General features: G+C 36.4%; 1 protein-coding gene across 3 annotated transcripts in view; it reads right to left on the bottom strand.

Annotated features, from left to right (window-relative positions):
* Window positions 1-465: 465 nt before the first annotated feature.
* The window catches only part of LETM1 (leucine zipper and EF-hand containing transmembrane protein 1), a 30,262-nt gene continuing 11,211 nt past the window's right edge, over window positions 466-19,516 (bottom strand). Inside the window, exons 4-14 of one of the 3 annotated variants that reach the window (XM_086747543.1) lie at window positions 18,326-18,469; window positions 17,179-17,316; window positions 13,958-14,161; window positions 13,349-13,468; window positions 12,652-12,783; window positions 11,882-12,061; window positions 11,089-11,244; window positions 8,120-8,254; window positions 7,356-7,546; window positions 5,429-5,585; window positions 466-4,397 (exon numbers count right to left, since the gene is read on the bottom strand). In XM_086747543.1, coding sequence (XP_086603669.1) covers window positions 4,248-4,397; window positions 5,429-5,585; window positions 7,356-7,546; window positions 8,120-8,254; window positions 11,089-11,244; window positions 11,882-12,061; window positions 12,652-12,783; window positions 13,349-13,468; window positions 13,958-14,161; window positions 17,179-17,316; window positions 18,326-18,469 — 1,707 coding nt within the window. In that variant the 3' untranslated portion in view covers window positions 466-4,247. The other 2 variants (XM_086747544.1, XM_086747545.1) reach the window with 2 other exon arrangements.

The raw sequence follows: 19,516 nt of genomic DNA, 5'->3' as shown, positions 1-19,516 counted from the left end.
GAGGGGCACAGCATGGCATAAAATAATCCCTCCCTGGAACCATTTCAGTTGTGTTTTCTCCCCTAACTTGGACAAAGACCAAATGCAGATCCTTCCTAAGGAGACTCATTTCCATCTGGAATAGACCTCAACCTTTCCATTAGTTCCTTACGGTGAAGAGTACACTGCTACCCGCTTTCACCTATAACATAAGTTAGAAATAATAGTTTAGCACAAGTCACTGCACCAGGCAAGCAGTCTCACATGTGTCAAGAGAATTTCTGCAACAATTAACATCACCCCAAGTCCCACACAAGGCACCACCCTCCTGGCTTAAAGATTTTTCCTACTCTTGCCCTCCTCTACCCCCAACGTTTTGGTTATAATACTCAGCTCACCACTGTCCATCTCTGTGACCAGCATCTCATCTGAACAGCAACAAATTAACACTAAACAACCAAAAGCAACAGAAAAACAATGGGGAGATTTAAGTTTCAAAAATGATACATTTATTATAACTAAACAAAGGACACAAGCTCCAATTAACTTAAAAAATTTATACTGCTTTATGGCAAACACAGGACCAGTATGCTCAGACCACAGACAAATGATTTTAAACTTAAATTTATAACAGGGGCTGAAGTTCTTCAACTGAAAAGCAAAACTTGGAATACATACAAAGAACAGAATATGGGATTATTCTTTTCATTATATATACCAAATAATTTGATATAAACATTTTAAAGTATTTAAATACATGCTGAAGTAGCTAAAGTTTAAATTATTAGCAAGGTATGTAGATATAAAGTTACAAGGAGTATTTTTGAGTTTTATAAAAGACTTTTCCCCAGACAAAGCCTATGTAAGTGTAAGGTACCATCCCGTCAAAAGAATATTCTCTACCTGCATGCAGTCCTGCTGACAAACCACCTATTGAACTAGCTTTCTGGTACTTGCAGGCAGATCTACTCTAGTGGTATGCACTGTGAGATGAAAATCTCAGTAAAAACCATCTTCTAAGCTGAAACAAAATGGAAACAAATTTTTCGACAAAACAGGTTCTACAACCTGCTTGTTTTGACAGGGGAAAAAGCAATGACATCCTATTCTACTTCTCTTACCTGTTGCTAAATGGATTTTTTAAAAACCTTTTTGGATGTTTTACATTTTTCCCTCTGAATAGTTTATAATCAAAATCTGATCTTATTTGAATATGAAACAACCCCAATAATGGTTTTACCGATTTCCTAGCTCTGAGCTTAGAGGCATTGCCTGCGTAAGTCACAAGGTCACCAAAACCTCACACATCCTTTAATTATTTAAACAAATATTTACATCTCCTGATTAAATATTCATTCAGGAATAAGTTCTAACCTGTTACTGTACACTCAGAAGTCATCCTTTCTCTGAAAGTACTGTTTTTTTGGTCAATGTGAAAGAAAACAAAGCACATTATCTGAAGCTAGCTCTCAAGCCACCGATTTGCTGGAATTGTCTCTATCGCCTGGGTAGAGCTGCTTCGAAAGGTTCAAATCCGCGTAAACGGGAATCACCGAGGGCTTCCTCAGCTTTTTAAGTTTGCAGAACATGTGTTGTTCAGGTCCAGCTATCATGGGTTTGCCTACTTTCAACATCAGAAGGAAAATATTTCCAACAAAAATGCGTTGCTATGGCTGATGTGTACTTCCTTTAAGCGCTTTACGTAACAGGGGAAAACGGACATTTGTGATTGACATTGAAATTTATGTAACCTGTTAAAATTTCACACTATGCCAAATTTCAAACAAGTCCAAAAGCTAAAAATGTTCAATAAATATATTGCAAATATTTTAATCAGGACATTCTTTATAAAAAAAAAAATTAGCTGGTTTTGGCTCTCTTATTTAATCCAGAGAAAATGTAAGTGAACAGTAAACACAGAAAAAGAAGAGCCAAGTGTCTTAAACTCACAAATAGTACAATCAGGTAATTTAAGGACAGTTAAAGCTCTGCAAAACTTTAATCGACAGATCTTTGAAAACAGCTTTTTTCTGCTACTTCCCTGTTTTAAACTTGCACGCATTCAAGTGCATACAATTCTTAGGTTTTTGATATTCCATCAGAGGTAGCAGACAATTTTAGGGTATCCTTACGATGTTTCAGGAATGTCAAGTAAGATTGTTATACATTGTTTAAAAATTGAAGATATGCAACTGCAAAGTTTAGCACACTTCAAAGCTCATTATTTCTAATTGCAGATTGTACAATGTAAGATTAGTTTTTAAATTGCATTTTTGTGAAATTAGTTTTACTCTTGCATTTTCATCCAAGATAAGTTTTGGCCTAAAAAAAGCACCTAGTGAAGTCTTATCTTCAAGATCTACAAACTGACTTTCATGCTGAATCTCCAAGTTAATCTCAATTTACAAGGAAGAGAATAGCCCTCTTTGTTAGAGGCACATTAACTGCAAAGATCATGCTGATTTGAAATTTCAACTTTGTCACGGCAATTTTACACTCCAGATACAATTACAATAATTCTCAGGAGGATCTTACTGCAAAGTAGCTTTCTTTGCAAACTGTTCAGAATATGAACTCAATACTTGAACTAAACACTGACCCTTTTTCTAGAATTAACTGTACTGTACATCTTACTGTACACCTTGCTTTGGAAGCAACTAAATACAATGGTCCATCATGCAAGCCATGAGACTGTCAGAACTTATTTTGTTCCACTAACTTCGAATAAGTTTTTACAAATAATTTAGCCAATCTAGATAAATACTGAACATGGAATTATGCTGAAATAAGCTTGGGAGTCAATATTTTCTACAAAAATATGTAACTATGACTAAAAGCATTAAGTACTAACTGCCCACCTCAATATCACCGTGTACAGCGCCATTCTACGATGTGCTACAGTGTACACAAAATCAAGGATGTTCATACATTTTATAACACTGGGTGCAAAATAAAAATAAAATTTAGAAGAACAAACCACAACCCTGCTGGTTCAAGTTGTACTATGTGTATTTCGTAACAGATATGAAGAATGAGTGGAAAATTTGGCTACCGGGAATAATCGAACATCCCAGTGTTGGTATTTTAGTTTTTAAACTTAAATATTTACTACTAAGGACGGACATTAATGAATAAACCTTGACCTACTGTCAGTATTTAATCACACAGTTAAAGACAGTAACTGTAATCAATTAATTGGAAAGCCAATGATGTAATCAAAGCACTGGCAATAGCAGACATGACTTGTTGACTGCACAGTAAGCAAGGCCATGAGATGAAAGTATTTAGGTACTTTGACTATACCTGGTTAGTGATTTTATACCTGAGATGAAAATTGAGAGGTAAGAGAACTAGTTATGGTGTAAATAATTATCAGATGAAAAAAAAATGTAAAGATAACTGCATTTCCAAAAAATATATGCAGAAGGATCACAACTGACATTTCCCCCTTATGACTGTTTTTGTTTTGCTATACAGACAAACACTAACTCACTTTACTGTGTGACAGATTGTGTTCTGAAACTATTTTCAAGGCTCCTGTGACTCCAATGCTTTAGTAATTGTAATTCATGGAATTTTGAGTAGAAGCGCCATCTTCTACTCCCTAGTCTTAAGAAATGTAAGGCACCCATAAGAAGCGAAGTTCCTTGGAAGTTTCCATTCTAGGGAAAAATAAATCTGATTTTCCCTTCAACAGAAAAAAAAAAAATCATGTATTCATAAAAGTGAGTAGAATGTCACATTCTCTGTCAGTGAGGCAACAGCTTAGTGATATTTGACTTAAATAAACCTCAGTCTAAAGTGCCACTATTGAAGCCACAGAATATTCACTAGTAGGTTACAAAAAATGTAATATTGTGACAGAAGGGAAAGTTTGTATTAAATTCTGAAAAGGGTTGGGCCCCAAGTAATGATGGAAAGAAATAAATGAGAAACATTTTCCATGATAGATACATTTGATTTATACAGCAAGCTTGCGAGTTTAATGGATCACTGTACCACATCAATGAGTGCAAATACATGATTTTGTGGGCAGAAGCACTGCTAAAGAAGTGTCTTTTGTTTTCACCTCTATGGAATGACAGTAAATCACTTATTTGATGAACGGAATTTTCATTCCATGTCAGAAAACATATCTACTATTTATTACTACAATCAACTCAAAACACTTCCCATAATCACAAAAGCTCAAGTAATATGTAGCCATTAGACACAGAAAGTTATACAAGGTTTTTGTTACAACCAGGATTAGCTTCAGATTCTGAAGCTTAATTCTTTGCTTCTGCAGCTTCTTTATCATGCTTTTCCTTTGCTTTCACTTTTTCTTCCACTTTTTCCTCTTTTTGAAGCAGCGCCATAATCTCAGCAACCTGACTGGTGCCAATATCAATATCTTCTTTGTCAATCAATTCTACTACCTACATGAACACAAAATGAAATTGAGAGAGCATGTCATATTTACACAATTGAGGCATTTTTGTATCATAAAATTTATTAAAATAAAAAAGTAATCAGTTGTCTCATGTTCAAGAACAGTATTTTTTCCTACATGAAAACACAAATTCAAACTACAACCAGTGCCTCAAACATATCAGTAGTATTAAAAAAATGTCAAATTTAAAGCAAATTATGTGGAACTTTTGTCCTCAGCACACAGAGATGCATTTAGAAGCGTTAGTAAAACAGACCCGTTTATTATATCTGTTCCAGTAGAAAGCTCAGATTCAGTATCTGCTGAAACAGTATTTAAGGCAATTTCTGTGTTGAGTAGGAAAATTACTTGCAAGGAAGTAAGTTTCAGGACATCTCTAAATTTACCAAGTAAGAAAGAAACAAGAAAATCAAGGAGAAATGCAGGGAAAACCTGAGAATGTTCTGCAAAGTGAGAAAACAGGACAAATCAAGCAAAGAATACAAGTCATTTACAGTGGACCTAAAGGACAACTGATGGTCCGAGGTCTTTCAAGCACAGGAAATACAGGTCTGAATGAAATATCTAAGGTATACAAGCAGGCAAGAGAAGCTATTACCTTGCATTGACATAAAGTATATCTATATACATTATGTTAGGACTCTGGCTAATATTGCTGTTCCTAAAGTAGTTCTTCTAAAGCTCCTTCCCAGCCTCCCTCCCATTCCTAAGTAGCCCAACAAAATTATCATATTTTACAGAATTTGACATATCCATACAGGAAAACCTACAGCTTTAAAGGTAACGTTGGCAACAGACACAGACAGATAAAGACTTTCCCTCCCTCCCCAAAATAGCCATATAAGTTATGAAGATGCTAATATGTATCATAAGATCCATTTTACCATTACCAAAAACCTCACTTGGCATCAAGTAAAAAAACTCTTGCAAAAGACAGCAATATGAATTTAAGCCAAAACAGGTACAATGTTTGAAGGATGGCTAGCCTAATTTTCTCTAAGTAGTCCACAGACCTACCTTAACAACATTGTCTATATCAATTTTGCCATCCTTGTTTTCATCTAGTGCCTCTGCGATCCTAGTTAGCTTCTCCTCTGGAATCTTCTGAATTTGTTTCATTGCATTAATTAGCTCAGCAATACTGATGAGATTCTCCCTGAAGAGGAAGCACAATCTGTATATGGCAAGCAGTTACTCCAAAGGAGTAAAGTTGACAAAAGGCAGTACTAAATTCAGTATACTGCAGGTCATTTGTAAAAACACCGATTATTTATTTACAATCCTGAACAGAATGCAAAAAAGCAAAAATTAGTTACTGATCAGCAAGCAGACTTCAAATGAATCTTTATCTTACCACTGAATCTCACGCTTTTGTTTTCCGTGTGCTTTATTGCACAGGTATACAGGTATCCAGTAGCACTTGAAACAAGTTTAGCATAGTTTCTGTCACAGATTGTGTATCTAATGCCCTTTGCCATCCCCACCGCATTTACCAAAGATGCGGTGCCAAGCACCTCTCATCCTTTCAGATTTAGAGAGGCTGGCCTACATAAAGTTAATGAAACTCACAGGAAAACAAAAGCTGAGAACCAATTGCTTTAGCAATTTCGCTGTTTCATTAAAATAGGCTGCATTTGCTCTTATCAAGGAATAGACTTTGCAGAAGAAAGAACTAAACTTGACATTGTGACTAGCATGTTTCAGACGTTTCCACTGTCTGCTTACTGAGCTCATGAAGCTGAAGTTGTGTGTCTTCTGCAACCTAAAGCCTCTGCTTGCCTGTGTAGTTTTGTTAGTTTGAAGAACTATCTTACAGCACAAGTCAAGCTGAAATGCAGGAGACAGTGAACCCAATAAATATTAAAACAGAAGGGCTTTATCAGTACAGTCCCAGCTCCATATCTGGCCGTAACCTCTGAGCACAGACTGACTTTTATTCAAGGAGCATTTCTCAAGCTGCCACTGAATGTCCTGGAGTTGTGTCATTTCTATGACTCTTGATGGGTTGGTAATGACTGCACCAACTTGAAGGTTAAAAAACAAGCCTTTGACAATTAAGAAATACTTAAACTAATTATTTTCAGTCATCCACAATCATCTACAAAGCTATCCACAAAACCATCCATTACATAAAGTACAACTACATTCAGTACAAGCAGATTCTATATCGTACTTTTAATTTACAAATTTGGATGGTTTTGATTAACAACTTCTCCATAACACCATCCATATGGCTGCCTTAATCTTATTACAAAAAAAAAAATTGAAACAAATGACCGTTTACCCTGGGGACTGGAAAAAAACCGAAGTCTGGAAGCAACAAAAGCAGAATACTTATTTCTCTCTAGGTTATGCTCTATGGGAGCTGGGAGGCTCTGTTAATGAATCACACAAAATTGTGCAAGCATAAACTAGATTAATAGAGCATTCATAATCACAAAATTGTGAGAATTACAGTCACAGTTTTTAGGTATTTCAGTGCTTGGAATATGCAACATATGACCATTTGACATACGATTGCCTGAAAGACTCTCCAGTAACATTCCAACCTGGAGAAGCGTTGATGAACCATACTGCTGCGCACCTTTTCAATTAATGACACAGGGCAAACCTACTGTGTGAGAAGCATGACTAAAGGTACAGTTTCACCTGCATCACTGTTAGTACTACAGCCATGAACACGATGGTAAGATACTAATCGATGCTTTAACTTTCGGAACCCTCTCAAGACCAGCATCTGGGGAATTACACCTGCTTCTTTCCTTCCTCATTTCAACCATATTTAACATACCTTAGAAGAGAGAAAATCTACAGCACCACTTTGTTCGTTTTAAAAATGAATTATATTAACATTCTAAACAACTTATTTGCTACTTCTTTTCATATCAGGCAAAAGTGACACTGAAGGTGAACAGAGAAAATTCAGTGCTCTCATGTCACTTACCCAGCAGGAGGACTGTCACCACCATCCAGCTTTACATCCACCGTCTTTTGACTTGTCTCTAATTCATTAATAATTTTGTCTATCTGACCAATCATTCGGTTCACCCTCTTGGTCAATCGCTTGCTTGCCTTTGACTCTTCTACTACCTCTTCCTGGCCAGTTTTAGAGAGCTCTTTTATCTCTTGCAAATCCTAAAAGAAACGGTCAAGAGAGAAAAGCTTTTGTTGGTGTGAATTTTCAACAGACACTACTGACTTGGACTAGCATTTCAAGACAGGAGCTATTTGTAAATGAAATGCAAATGTGTAGACATATAAAGCCAAACTTGAATTAGAACAATAAATTCTAACACTGCTGCCATTTTCATGCACTCTCTAAATGTTATTTTCCATATCTTTCATAACATTGGATAAGATTCATTTTACTTAATTTGAAGTATCTGTAATACTGACATCTATGCTTGATAAGAAAGAACTGCAGCACGCGGCAGTTCGCACCTGTTAGTCTTGTCACTCTAGGAATAGGAGCAGGAACAGGATTCTCATCTGGTGGAAACTACCTGGGCTTTAAACATGCTATACAAATTAGGCTCTGTATAAAACAGTATAAAGGTCATTCACTGAGCTACCAAACACAGCCTAACAGACATCCAAGTAAGGTAATCTTCACCTTCAAGGAGGATTTATGCTAAAACTAAACAAACGGGGACCGGGACGGGGGTGGATGGGGAAATGAACTATGAACTTCCATGCCCCATTCTTCACCTCATTATACTCCTGGATATCACCCTTCAATTCCTCAAGCTCCTCCTTTTCCTTTGTTAATGATTTCTTCTGTTCCTGCAACTTGGTGCAAGCATCACTCAGCATGTCAATCTCCTCCTTAGTGATCTCCTCACCCTGTAACAGAAAATATATACAAATTAGTGAAGGACACATTTGTGATTTTCCTCAAAGATTCTGGGTCTCTTACCAGAAGAGACAGACTCAAGATTCTTTCTCCATGTTTGGAGTCAATTTCATACAGACAGGCATTTTGAAGCTAATGCCAAGATCCTAAATGCTAAGGCAATTAAAGTTTGCTATGTATATATTTTTTTAAGGGCACCAGTAGTAAGTTCAGCTAATGTGATTGATTACGTGGGTTCTGGCTATTTGAAATTCTGTACCTAATTGTCTCATTTAAGAATGATTTACTTCCTTCTTTGCTGGGTGAAAAATCCAAACAACTGAGAAACGATTCAATATGTTTAGGAAGGACAGATAACTCAAAAAACTTCGCAGAGCGAAGTTCAGGAAGTTGAACTGGAGCAAAGTTATCTTCAACAACTTTTGTAAGAATGAGAATAAACATCCATAGTTTGTGAGGTATACTTGTCTCTTGAGAAGCTGAGAATAAAAATCTAATCCCTAACTGAATATTTGAAAAATAAGACTTTAAGATGATTCATTAAAAATGCTAAAATCCCATAATACCAGCTGCAGTTAGCATATTAATCTTATCCACACACCAGCTTTTGTTTTTGAATGGCTAAACTCTGAACAGCCACATGAGTACAGGAAGACATTTGCAAACAAGGATGCCAGAAACACAGAGCAGGTGATGCTGTGCTTCCAGGAAACAACTATGGAACAGCTCACAAGCTAGGCATCCAGCACCGCTGTCAGCTCGGAAAGAGTTTGACTGTACTATTAATATCAAGGCATCAACTTCACTTCTGATTTTAATACAGTATCTATAATTCACCTTAGCAAGAAAAAAAAAGAAAACAACTCAGGTTGAAACAAACTTCTCTGCTTCAAATAAAATCAGTGATCTTCAAGAAGCTAGCAGTCTTACATTTTTCCCCTAAGAGGCAAGAATGTATTCCAAAGTGTTTAAAATCTTTGGAAGCATCTCTAAGAGACAGGTCACAGGGTAACCTCAGTTAAGATATGCCATTGTAACTTTACTTTTTGTTTTCTCTATTCAGATAGGGCTCTTGAGGAAGTCCTTCTTGCGGCCCAGTGTCACACATTTTCACAGTGTTGGTTGCACGGCAGGCAGCAATGCGAACACTACGCCAGATGTGGCAGTGTAAGCTAGCTGTGACATCACACATCCTTGCTGTTTCCAAACAAGATGATCCCTGCTTCCCTCCCACAGCATTCCTCATAGCTTCACTATCACGCACTGAGATGTACAGTCAGGAGTCAGCTGACTCATCACATAAAAATGCATTTTTTCAAAATAGATTAGTTCCATTTTGTTATTATCATTACTTTAGAATGCTGGCAAGAAGGCTTTAAAGAAACAATGTTATAATAATAGCAGGTAGGTAATGATGCTGTCCAGGAAAATTGAAAATATTTTTCTACCAAAACCATCCATTTTAAATCAATGTTGTTTTTCTGCAAAGTAACACTAAGACTTAGAAAAATCCTGACACCAAAGCTTATGGACAAGAATAAAGTGCTCAGATACAAGTAAAACTCAAGGTACAACTGAAACATGAAAAAAAAAAAAAAAAAAAAGGCATAAAAGAGGTTGAAGCAGGGACAGGTCACCCAGGAGGAATACAGAGACACTGTCTGAGCCTGCAGGTATGGGTTCAGGAAAGCAAAAGCCCACTTGGAGTTAAATCTGGTGGAGGGCAACAAGAAGGGCTAGTTCAACAAGAAGTACATCAGAAGCAAAAGGAAGACAAGAGAAAACGTGGGCCTGCTGCTGAATGGGACAAGGAACCTGGTACAAAAGGACATAGAAAAGGCAGAGGTAGTCATCTTCAGTTTTTACTGGTAAGACTGGCCTTCAGGAATCCCAGGTCTCTGACACCAGTGGGGAAGTCTGAAGCAATGAAGATCTACTGTCAGTGGAGGAGGATCAGGTTATAGAACATTTAAACAAACTGACCACACACAAGTCCATGAGACTTAATAGGATACAACCACAAGTGCTGAGGGAGTTGTTTGACGTCATTGACAGGCCACTCTCAGTTATCTTTGAAAGGACATAATCCTAAGGGAAGATTCCTGAGAACTGGAAAACAGCAGATGTCTCTCCTATTGTCAGTAAGGGCAAGGAGGAGAAATCTGAGGAGCTACAAGCCAGCTAGGTAGCAAATGGTTAAAACCTGCATGCTCTGACTGTAACCAAGTGCTCTGATCACAACAAAGCATGCTAATCCTAGAAATTAACCTGTTACTTTAACAGTGGCAAAAATTATGCTCAACATCATACTAAAGAAACAGTTAAAAAGTACACAAGAAAGTTTTTATAGTGTATATACACTGCCCTTATCCATTTAGAAGAGGAAGTCAATACAAACCTAGTACAGTCTAGATCAAACCTAGCTCCTTACTTAATCCTTCAGTCTTAGCTACACGCTTCAAAAGAAGGGAACACTCCTCTTTACCTACCCTTGCCCTCCCCCTCCTCATGTGTTAACTTTACACAGATTAAGCATGCACAGATCCATTATGTCTACAGCCAGTGCAAGTGCCCCAAGACACAGGTATATTAGCATCAATAACACAGACAGAGAAAGGAGATACTCAAGCAATTTTTGGCGTCAATGTTAATTTCTGCATTGGTGGCTAAGAATTTGCAATCTACTAATTAGCTGTTTTTAATGGACAGAATGTGTTGAGAGGGTTAAAACTGAAGGACAGTCAGGCAACTTATCATGGCTTATACATGGATATTTTGAATCTTTACATTGAAAAATATTAAAACGTTCAGTTATCCAGATTACCTTAATACCTTCCAACACTGGTGCTGTATCTTTCAGTATCTCTGAGTGCACTGCAGTATCTGCCCTTGCCAGTTCTTGTTCAGTATCCATAGCCATCTGACTTTTTTTAACTTGCAGAGCAGCTGCTTCAAGATCTACTGCTGATTCCACCTCTTTCTAAATTTGAAAGACCCATGAAATTTTAATTAAAACAAAAGTAACATTATCTGTATTATAATCAGTAAAGAATAGCTTCTCAAATAGACAAAGAGTTGCCAAAGTAGATGCAGACATTTTTATGAGATGACAATGTTAAAAAAACTGCAACATATTGAGTGGTTTCACATAAAAATACCCAATTGCACTTAATGATCTGTGCCTGTGAGCACCTGAGGCTTAACTCACCAGTAAAGCAAGCTAGCAGTTTTTATAGTCAAGTATTATACAATGACATTATCAGTTAATGACAAATAGAAAGAGTTAAGGATAAGAACAATGATATTTAAAGTATGGCGTGGGGATCAAAAAACCAAACAAAATCACCACCTTTGCTAGAGGAATAAAAGGCTTTTCTTACTACTCTAATTAAGAAGAAAGAGAAATCAAAGATATGTAAGACTGAGACAATCTTTTCTGTTTCACAGTGCACCCTTCTGTGTTGCACAGTCCGTGTTAATATTTTCCCCCACCTTTCATACGTGGATCCAAAGTCCAGTTTCTTGCAGGCAACACCCAGAGCAAAGGCAGTAACTCATAACATGCTAGTTTTCACATCACTGACACTAATTTTTCAATAGTTGAGAGCAGAACTTACCATGGCTGCAACTTGAAGGGTTTCTTTGGCTTTCTCTGCAGCTTCAGACATTCTTTCCAACTCTTTTTCTTCATTTTCTTTCCTGATGGCTTCCTCTTCCTGAAGCGTTGCTTCCAGACGTGCTTTGTTATCTACTTTTTCACCTTCAACTTCTGCCACTTTGACTTGAGCCTCTTTGGCCTAAAAATAATGTAAGAAGTCTATTAAATTCTATATGTGTGTATATGTCTATATAACGTAAGACATTTATATATCCTTATTGAGATAGGTAGTACAGGTATGCTAATGAATACAGTCAAAACCCCCAAATGTTACCCTATTTTTGCATTTCTCAGAAAAAGACGATCCTCTTTCTTTGAAAACAAGAACTTTCCACCCTGAAATTGTACATGTTCTTCCTTCTCTTTCTCTCAAGACTACCAATAACCTATTCAGATCATTTCTCTCTCTACAAAACATCATCAACATTTCCATATATTAATGTCTTTATACTGCCCGGAGCATAGACTGGTTTTTATAGAAGGAAAAAACTGTATTCTAAATCTTCTTACTGTCTGCCGTCACGCAAGTAAATAATGTCTTATTTGCTTTATTCTCAGACGCCTCCAGATATAAGCCAGCTTCTGTGTTTGAAGGTCACTCAAATAAACCAATCCATGGTTTAGCTTTTCAAGGAAAAGAAACAAACCAAGAAAGACACTTCCTTCTCTAAAGAGATCTTCAGTGATGACACTGACAGTTAGTTACACACTATATACATCGACACTTACAACACTCTCTGGTAGTGTCTGAAGCGTTGTTTTGAGCTGATCAGCAGGAGAAAGGGTATCTGGAAGATACATGGCTCTGGATAAAATAAGCAGCGAAGTAGGGATTTCCTGGTTCAGGTGCAGATCTAACCACTATAAATGCAATATATAAAACAAATCTTTAACTTCTGGATTTTTTTTTTCTTTCTTACAGATCAAGCCATTACTTATCAGTCAATATTGTACACAGAAACTACAAGCTATAAGCAGCTAAGAATTACAGCAATTGCATTGAAATATATAAAGTAGTATTTTTTTTGAAGAAGTATTCCAATAAAAAATTAATTAATATTTCAAAAAGTGTTTTGTTTCACATGCATCTTCCTCTAAACCAGACAACATCAAAAGACAAGGAACTGATCTACTTGGAGAAAAGTTCCTTACAGAGTAACACAAATAATTAACAAACTGCCAAAATTGCAAACATATTTTGGATATGTTTAAGTTTAAGTATCTGTTTCCACCATCACAACATCATGGCCCAGTCAAAAGCCAGAAACCCACTGCTAGTACCTACTCACACAGTACATTACAAAAGCTTATTAAGGAGAAAGACTGTTTAATGAGAACAAAAGCAAAATGACTTATCAGAATCATAAAGAAAAAGCAGAGCTAGCAATTGAAGTTAGGTCTGTGTATTCAGCGTGCAAAAACATACCTGTTTGAGCTGTTCCTTAAGACGCTCCTCCGTCACACCAAGAGCTCTCATACCTCGGGCACGACAAGCTGCCTGCAGTTCTTTAACAGTCAGGCTATCAACTCCTTCTTCAGCAATGAGCTGCACAAAGCGTAAAATAAACTTCAACATGTAACACCTCAAAACCGAAGAACCACCACCAATGCACACCCAGAAGTCCGTATTTGTACAATGGCCACTAGAGGCTGCTGTGATAACACAAAACAGCCTCCACTTTTTAAACGGGGAACACTCTACTGTGGCGTTAACAGCTCCATAATGGTAATGTCAATCTCTAAGTTAACAGTTCTGTCAGCTCCCTTACAAACTATAATTCCATAGAATGCTCTTCTTTGTAACATAATTACTTTCAGTGCAATTAATGGTAGATTAAAAAAAGGTCAGCTTTTTCTTTATAAATAAAGACACTTCTGATTTTAAGCTCTTCAAGCTTTTTTGATCTACGTTAGCTCAAAAATAAGACAATTAAGACAAAAAAGGAAAATGCCTATAAAGACTAAATACACATACACACACTCATTACTCTTGCATGTCAAAATTATTAACCAGTGCCTATTCAGAATCACTTACTTTGTCATCTGCTTTTATGGTTCTCAACCTCATAGTCAGCTGGAAGCGGAGAAAGTTATTTGTCCCAATTGACTGAAGTTCCAACAGTTTACAGAGTGCCACCAACTGAGGCCTAGTTAGATTGTCCAGAGTCAACTCATCTTCAAACAGTTTAGAGAACCTTAAGATCTCCTCATTACTGGGTCTTTCACCAGTTTCCCTGATCTGTAAACAAACAAAATCACACAGAAATATTTTCAAAGTAATGTTACTGTTGGGCATTATTTTGAACAATAAAAATATTCTCCTCATTTTCCAAGTACTTTGCATCAATTTTGACAATAGGAAATGGGATACAAGGCAGATATGAAATTTTTTTTAATTATTTACTATGAAAGGCAAAAGAATTTATGGTGTTGATAGTTTCCAACAACACTGCATAATATATTTAAGATAAAACTAACAAAAATAAAAGTTAGATGCATCTGTATACTAATCAGTAGCTCTATCTGAGTTAGCACTGCCATCAGACAGGTCAAAAACAATAAACATATCTGAGCAAACAAACAGTTGCTACAGAAGTCACGCTAGCAAGTATTCTTTCCGGTACCATACTTACTAAACATAAAAGCACATTAAAAGCATCACCTTGTGAAGATTTTGTCCAATGGCAAAAATTTTGCAGTGTTGCTGTCCCTATGAAACACAGACTTGGACACTTACCTACCTACATTATCTCCACAACCACACTTGTTTCAATACTGCTTTGCTTCCAGTTCCTAGCTGTTCTGCGGCACCTCAATGCAAATGCCCTTGTAATTGAAGTTATTCCAAACTATAAACCACTATTTGGGAAAGGACTCTGCATCCTTCTGGATGGAAGGTTCTATAACTGCCTATAGAAATGCGAAGTTAAGCTTTTAAGGCTTTTAAGTTATGTGTTGCCAAATGGCACTTGACAGTAATTAAATCCAAATACTGGAAGCAGAAATAACAGTTGAAAGAAATAGGAAAAAAAAAAATAATAAAAAAAATCATTCCCTAGTCTCATCAGGTCATAGTAAAACATTATCACCTGTATAAATGTTGATTTTTCTATTTTAAGTATACAATCAAGTGCTTATTACTGATATTACTGAATCCAAAATTGACAGAACTTAACAATTAAGTACTCCCAGTCACTTAACACCTTCAGTCTAAACAGTAAGTATGCAGATATCCAAAAAACACTTTTCCCAATCCCTCTACCCTTGTTTAAGCCCTGTAAAGAAAACATAAGCTAAGTGACATCTAGTACAATCTGGAAACCTAACACTACCTATATAGCCTGATCCATTATGCCTACCTGGTTTACTTGCCAACTCAAATTTGTGAACCGCTACTGTGTACAGGACAAGATAAAAATTTTGAAGACAAGATGGCCTCAAGTCTAGTAACGTCGAGGATACTGGCGTAGCAGAGAAACCAACTTTGAGAAAGAAAGGTCAAAGGCCTCATTGGTCTACTTCACCAGCTCCTTCACTACAGGATCCAAAAATGGAACTTAAACAAGGAAGAAAATACTTTCTGTATTTTTAAAAAGCTGAATTTTGGAAGAGCCAAGCATACGTTTCTTGAGAGTACATAATGAAACTTTCTAGTACATCACTAGCTACAAAGCAACACAGATAACGTGTTTGCTGCAGAATTCTAGAATTTAAGCCTGTAATCAGTGGTTCTTGCAGCACAAATACTTCACTGCAGAAGCAGCTATAAAAAAAAATAGTGAAAAGGTGGGAAACATTTAAACTGCTTCTTGCTCTGACATTAATTATCTAGCACAATAAAATGAGATCAATAAAGTTTGTCTCCATGACACAAATGAGAATATATAGCTGTAAAAAGCACACCCACACACAAGAAATGCAGACCTTGAAGTGTCTTTTTAGTCAGAGGAACTTGGGACTTCCTCCAGCAAATGTAGAGTGACACGTCATTTATTTCCACAGAAATTAACCGCCAAATATAAATTCTCAGTAGTAGTTCTTTCAGAAGAAAACTGAATGTTCCAAACATGAAGTAGTGGCATGCTCCCAGAGTCTGAAGCGTCAGAGCTTCAGCTACTAACTGCTATAACTAACCACTTAAAATTTTCTGCAGATGAAAAAAGAATAGAAACAGATGATTGCATAAAAGCTTCAAAGTACATGGACTTCGCAAGCAGATACCAACTGGCAAAACTTGCCAGTATCATCATCTGAGGTAACCTATCAACATGAAAACACTATCAAACATGATCTTATTACCCCATCCTGTAAAATTTTATTCTCAGCACTGACAAGCAGGAAAAGCTGAAGCTAGCTGACTTAGGACTTACTAAGTTCAGGTCTGAAATTCCAAGGCTTATGTGCCTTTTGCAAATACATACTCGCCCCAAAGGAGGGAACTAAACTCTTACTTCCAACAAAGCATCTGGTGATGGTTGTTGGCTCTATCCCTTATTCAACAGCCCCACAATTAAGAGAAATCAGAAGTGTGAGCGGACTGAGACAAATCCTATCCTGAGAAGCTTTAAGAAGGTACTTTTCAACTCTCTAGGGAATACCTTACCCTGGCTTGGTGAAGGAAACACTGTCAAACCTAAAGGCCATCAATGTAGGAGGCAGATATCTGACATTTAGTATCTGTGTCAGCAACTGCCTGTGGATAGAATAATTTTGTACCAAACACAGCACTCACACTCTAGCAAAACCCCAGATTGTACCATATTCTAGTCAGTATCCAAAAGGATTTCAGTAGTATAGCAACTGTGCATTTAAAAACTGCTTTTTTTAAGAATGTCATTTGAAAAAAAATTTACTTTAGCTCACTAAGTTCTAATTGGTTATTTAGGAAATAACTCCTTTATCTACTTTTTACACTCAATGTTCAAAGAAAGAGGTCAAAAATTACATGAATAATCACTGAGTGAATCATTAATGTACTAGCAAAATAAGAAAATAAGATGCAAATGAGCAGAAATCTACTGCTTCTAGAATTAAACAGAGAGTGAAAGTACCAGTTAGAATACTAAAGCTAAGAACACTAAAACTTCAGCATGTGGAAGTACTACTTGCAGAAGAGAAATGCATCCTAAAAAACCTACTACATCCTGCTCCTTCGAATCGAACGGAATAAAGGTATCTGATGATTACCACAGACTAAACAAAACATTAAGCTATTTTTTTGGTAGGAAGAGAAAATATATTTTTTTAAATTTTTACCTTTTGAAAGAACGTTGAAAAATCTTTTGTGACATTTCCTTTGGCTGCTTTATTTTTTAAGGCCATCTCCTCAATTGTGTCTTGAAGGAATTTAGCCAGTTCAAGCTTTACTCTCAATTCTTTCTTCAATCTTTCCTCCTGTTAAAAATTATTCGGTTTTAAAAGTTCTTTCCAGAAATATGTGCCCTAAATACCATGTCTTCTGCCCTCAGACAATTTATCTGGAGTACTTCTGAACTTCTGCTGTAACACAGACATCACAGGAGGACATTCACTCTTACCAAAGATCCCCAAATCACACTGAAAAACAGGTTGATCAGCTCAAAGCTCCACGAAGCATGAGATGTAATGCCAACACAGTGAAATGCAGCATGAATGGCTTCACCTGTTAAAACTAATATGCACCCTCTGTATTAGTAACAAAAAACCAGAACCTAACCGACTTTCATTTGGGTAATTCCCAACTCTTGTATCCAGCACAGAAATCCTAAACTACATCTCATTCAAACAAAGAGGTATTTATCACAGCATTAGAAATCAATGGTTATTTAGATCCAAGTAGACAATCATGATTGATTCTATCTGTGGCTGACTGGGAGCTCACTAGGTATGAACCTCATGTAAGTCTTTTGTGCTCTTAAAGTGAGAACTTGCAGGGCTTTTTGTGGTGTTTTTACAAAGCTCTAAACAATGACAAGAAAACTTAACTAAAAGAAATACAGTTTAAACAAAACAATGCATATGAAACTATTTTAAATATTACGTATACATACAAAAAACAAGAATAAGGACTACAAGTGTTAAAGTCTGCCTATTTTATTGCAAACTAGAAATATAGTTTCATAGCTTTCATTTCTGCATTCTGAGAGTTAAAGATAATAGAAATGAGGACAGCAAAAAAAGACAAGAGAAGCTTACAGTCCTAATAGCTGAACGCCTGCACATATAAAAAGGTAAACCAGGATGGCACCAGTTCATTTGTTTTATGTTAACAGCAAGGTCATCAAAACAACATAAAGATGACAAAAGCATTCCCCTAATACAAAAAAAAAAAAAATTATAGAATTTTTCTCATTTATTTCTTTACTGAGAAAAGTTCTGATTTTTTCAAAACATACTACTGGATTATAAATTCAGACCTGCTTACCTTTTTAGACTTTGTCTCAAATGTAGAGGGAAGCATATTAGGGAACAACTTAAGAGCTACTGGAAGCAAAAATTCCATAAATGGGACAACAAGAAAAACTAGGAAAGGGACCAAGCGGAAGAGATCAGCACATATTCGAAGAAACTGGAAGAGAAAAAAAAAAAAAAAGTATTGATAAACAAAATGTTCAATATTTATTTTTAAAATACTTGATATGATCATCCACATTATCACTTAAGCTCACATACATATATTTGCTACAAAGAAAATTACAATAATACATAAAAAAAGATGTGACAGTCAGTTGTTAGTATCTTTTTCTTCAAGTTGCTATATACTACAGAGTGCCAGAAGTTTCACCAGTTTTCAACACTATAGAAAGTATTTCAGAAGTCTCACTGTGTCTCAATAGGATTATTGAACAAGTATCTCATTTAAACCTCTTAAAAGCACCTGAAAACAGGAGGTGGTCATTTGTTGTCGTTAAAGCTGCTTAACTTCTTTTATTCATCTTTATTTGTGCTCCACTACTTCTTACATGCATGAGCTACTATGGACTAAGTAATCAAGAATAAAATGAAAGATCCCTCCCCCTCTGCCTTATAACAATTGTAATGTACATTTAAATCCAGGGTAATGAACCCAGCTTGGCAGATTCTTTTTTTTTTTTTTTTTTTTTTTTAAAATCACTGCTTTTCTAGAGCAGTAATCCTCTGAAGCAGGCCCATGCATTAGTTACCAAATCTTGAACTGCATAAAATAAATATCATCCTTCTGATTTCTGTACATTCACAAATGTATATATTAGGCTGCACAGTCTATAATCAAGTCTTTCCGTAATCGTTCGAAGCTTAATAACTTGGTTTATGTTGGAGAGTGCAGGTCTTGCTTGACTCTACCTCATTTTACAAAGCAAATAACCAGCTACTGGGAACAATGTCAGTTCCCAAATCAGAGACTGAAGGTCAGACATACGCTACAGTACACTACTGCCACAGCACTGTTGTTCAGCATCATGATTTGCTAAACGCAGCTACGATTGGCAAAAACTGGAAACATGAATGCTATTACACAAGTAAACGCATGCCTCCCCCTCCCCACAGCTCATGCCAATCCAGGGAACAAACAGCAATGACCGGTATACATCGCGTGTTGCTAGGACTGCTTTGCTAAAATATAGAACCAGTAAAA

Source organism: Chlamydotis macqueenii, chromosome 4 (assembly GCF_036417535.1).
Source record: "Chlamydotis macqueenii isolate bChlMac1 chromosome 4, bChlMac1.mat, whole genome shotgun sequence".
In the NCBI taxonomy this organism is placed as follows: Eukaryota; Metazoa; Chordata; class Aves; order Otidiformes; family Otididae; genus Chlamydotis; species Chlamydotis macqueenii.
Note: the sequence above shows the minus strand (reverse complement) of the source record. Positions and strands in the feature narration are given on the sequence as shown.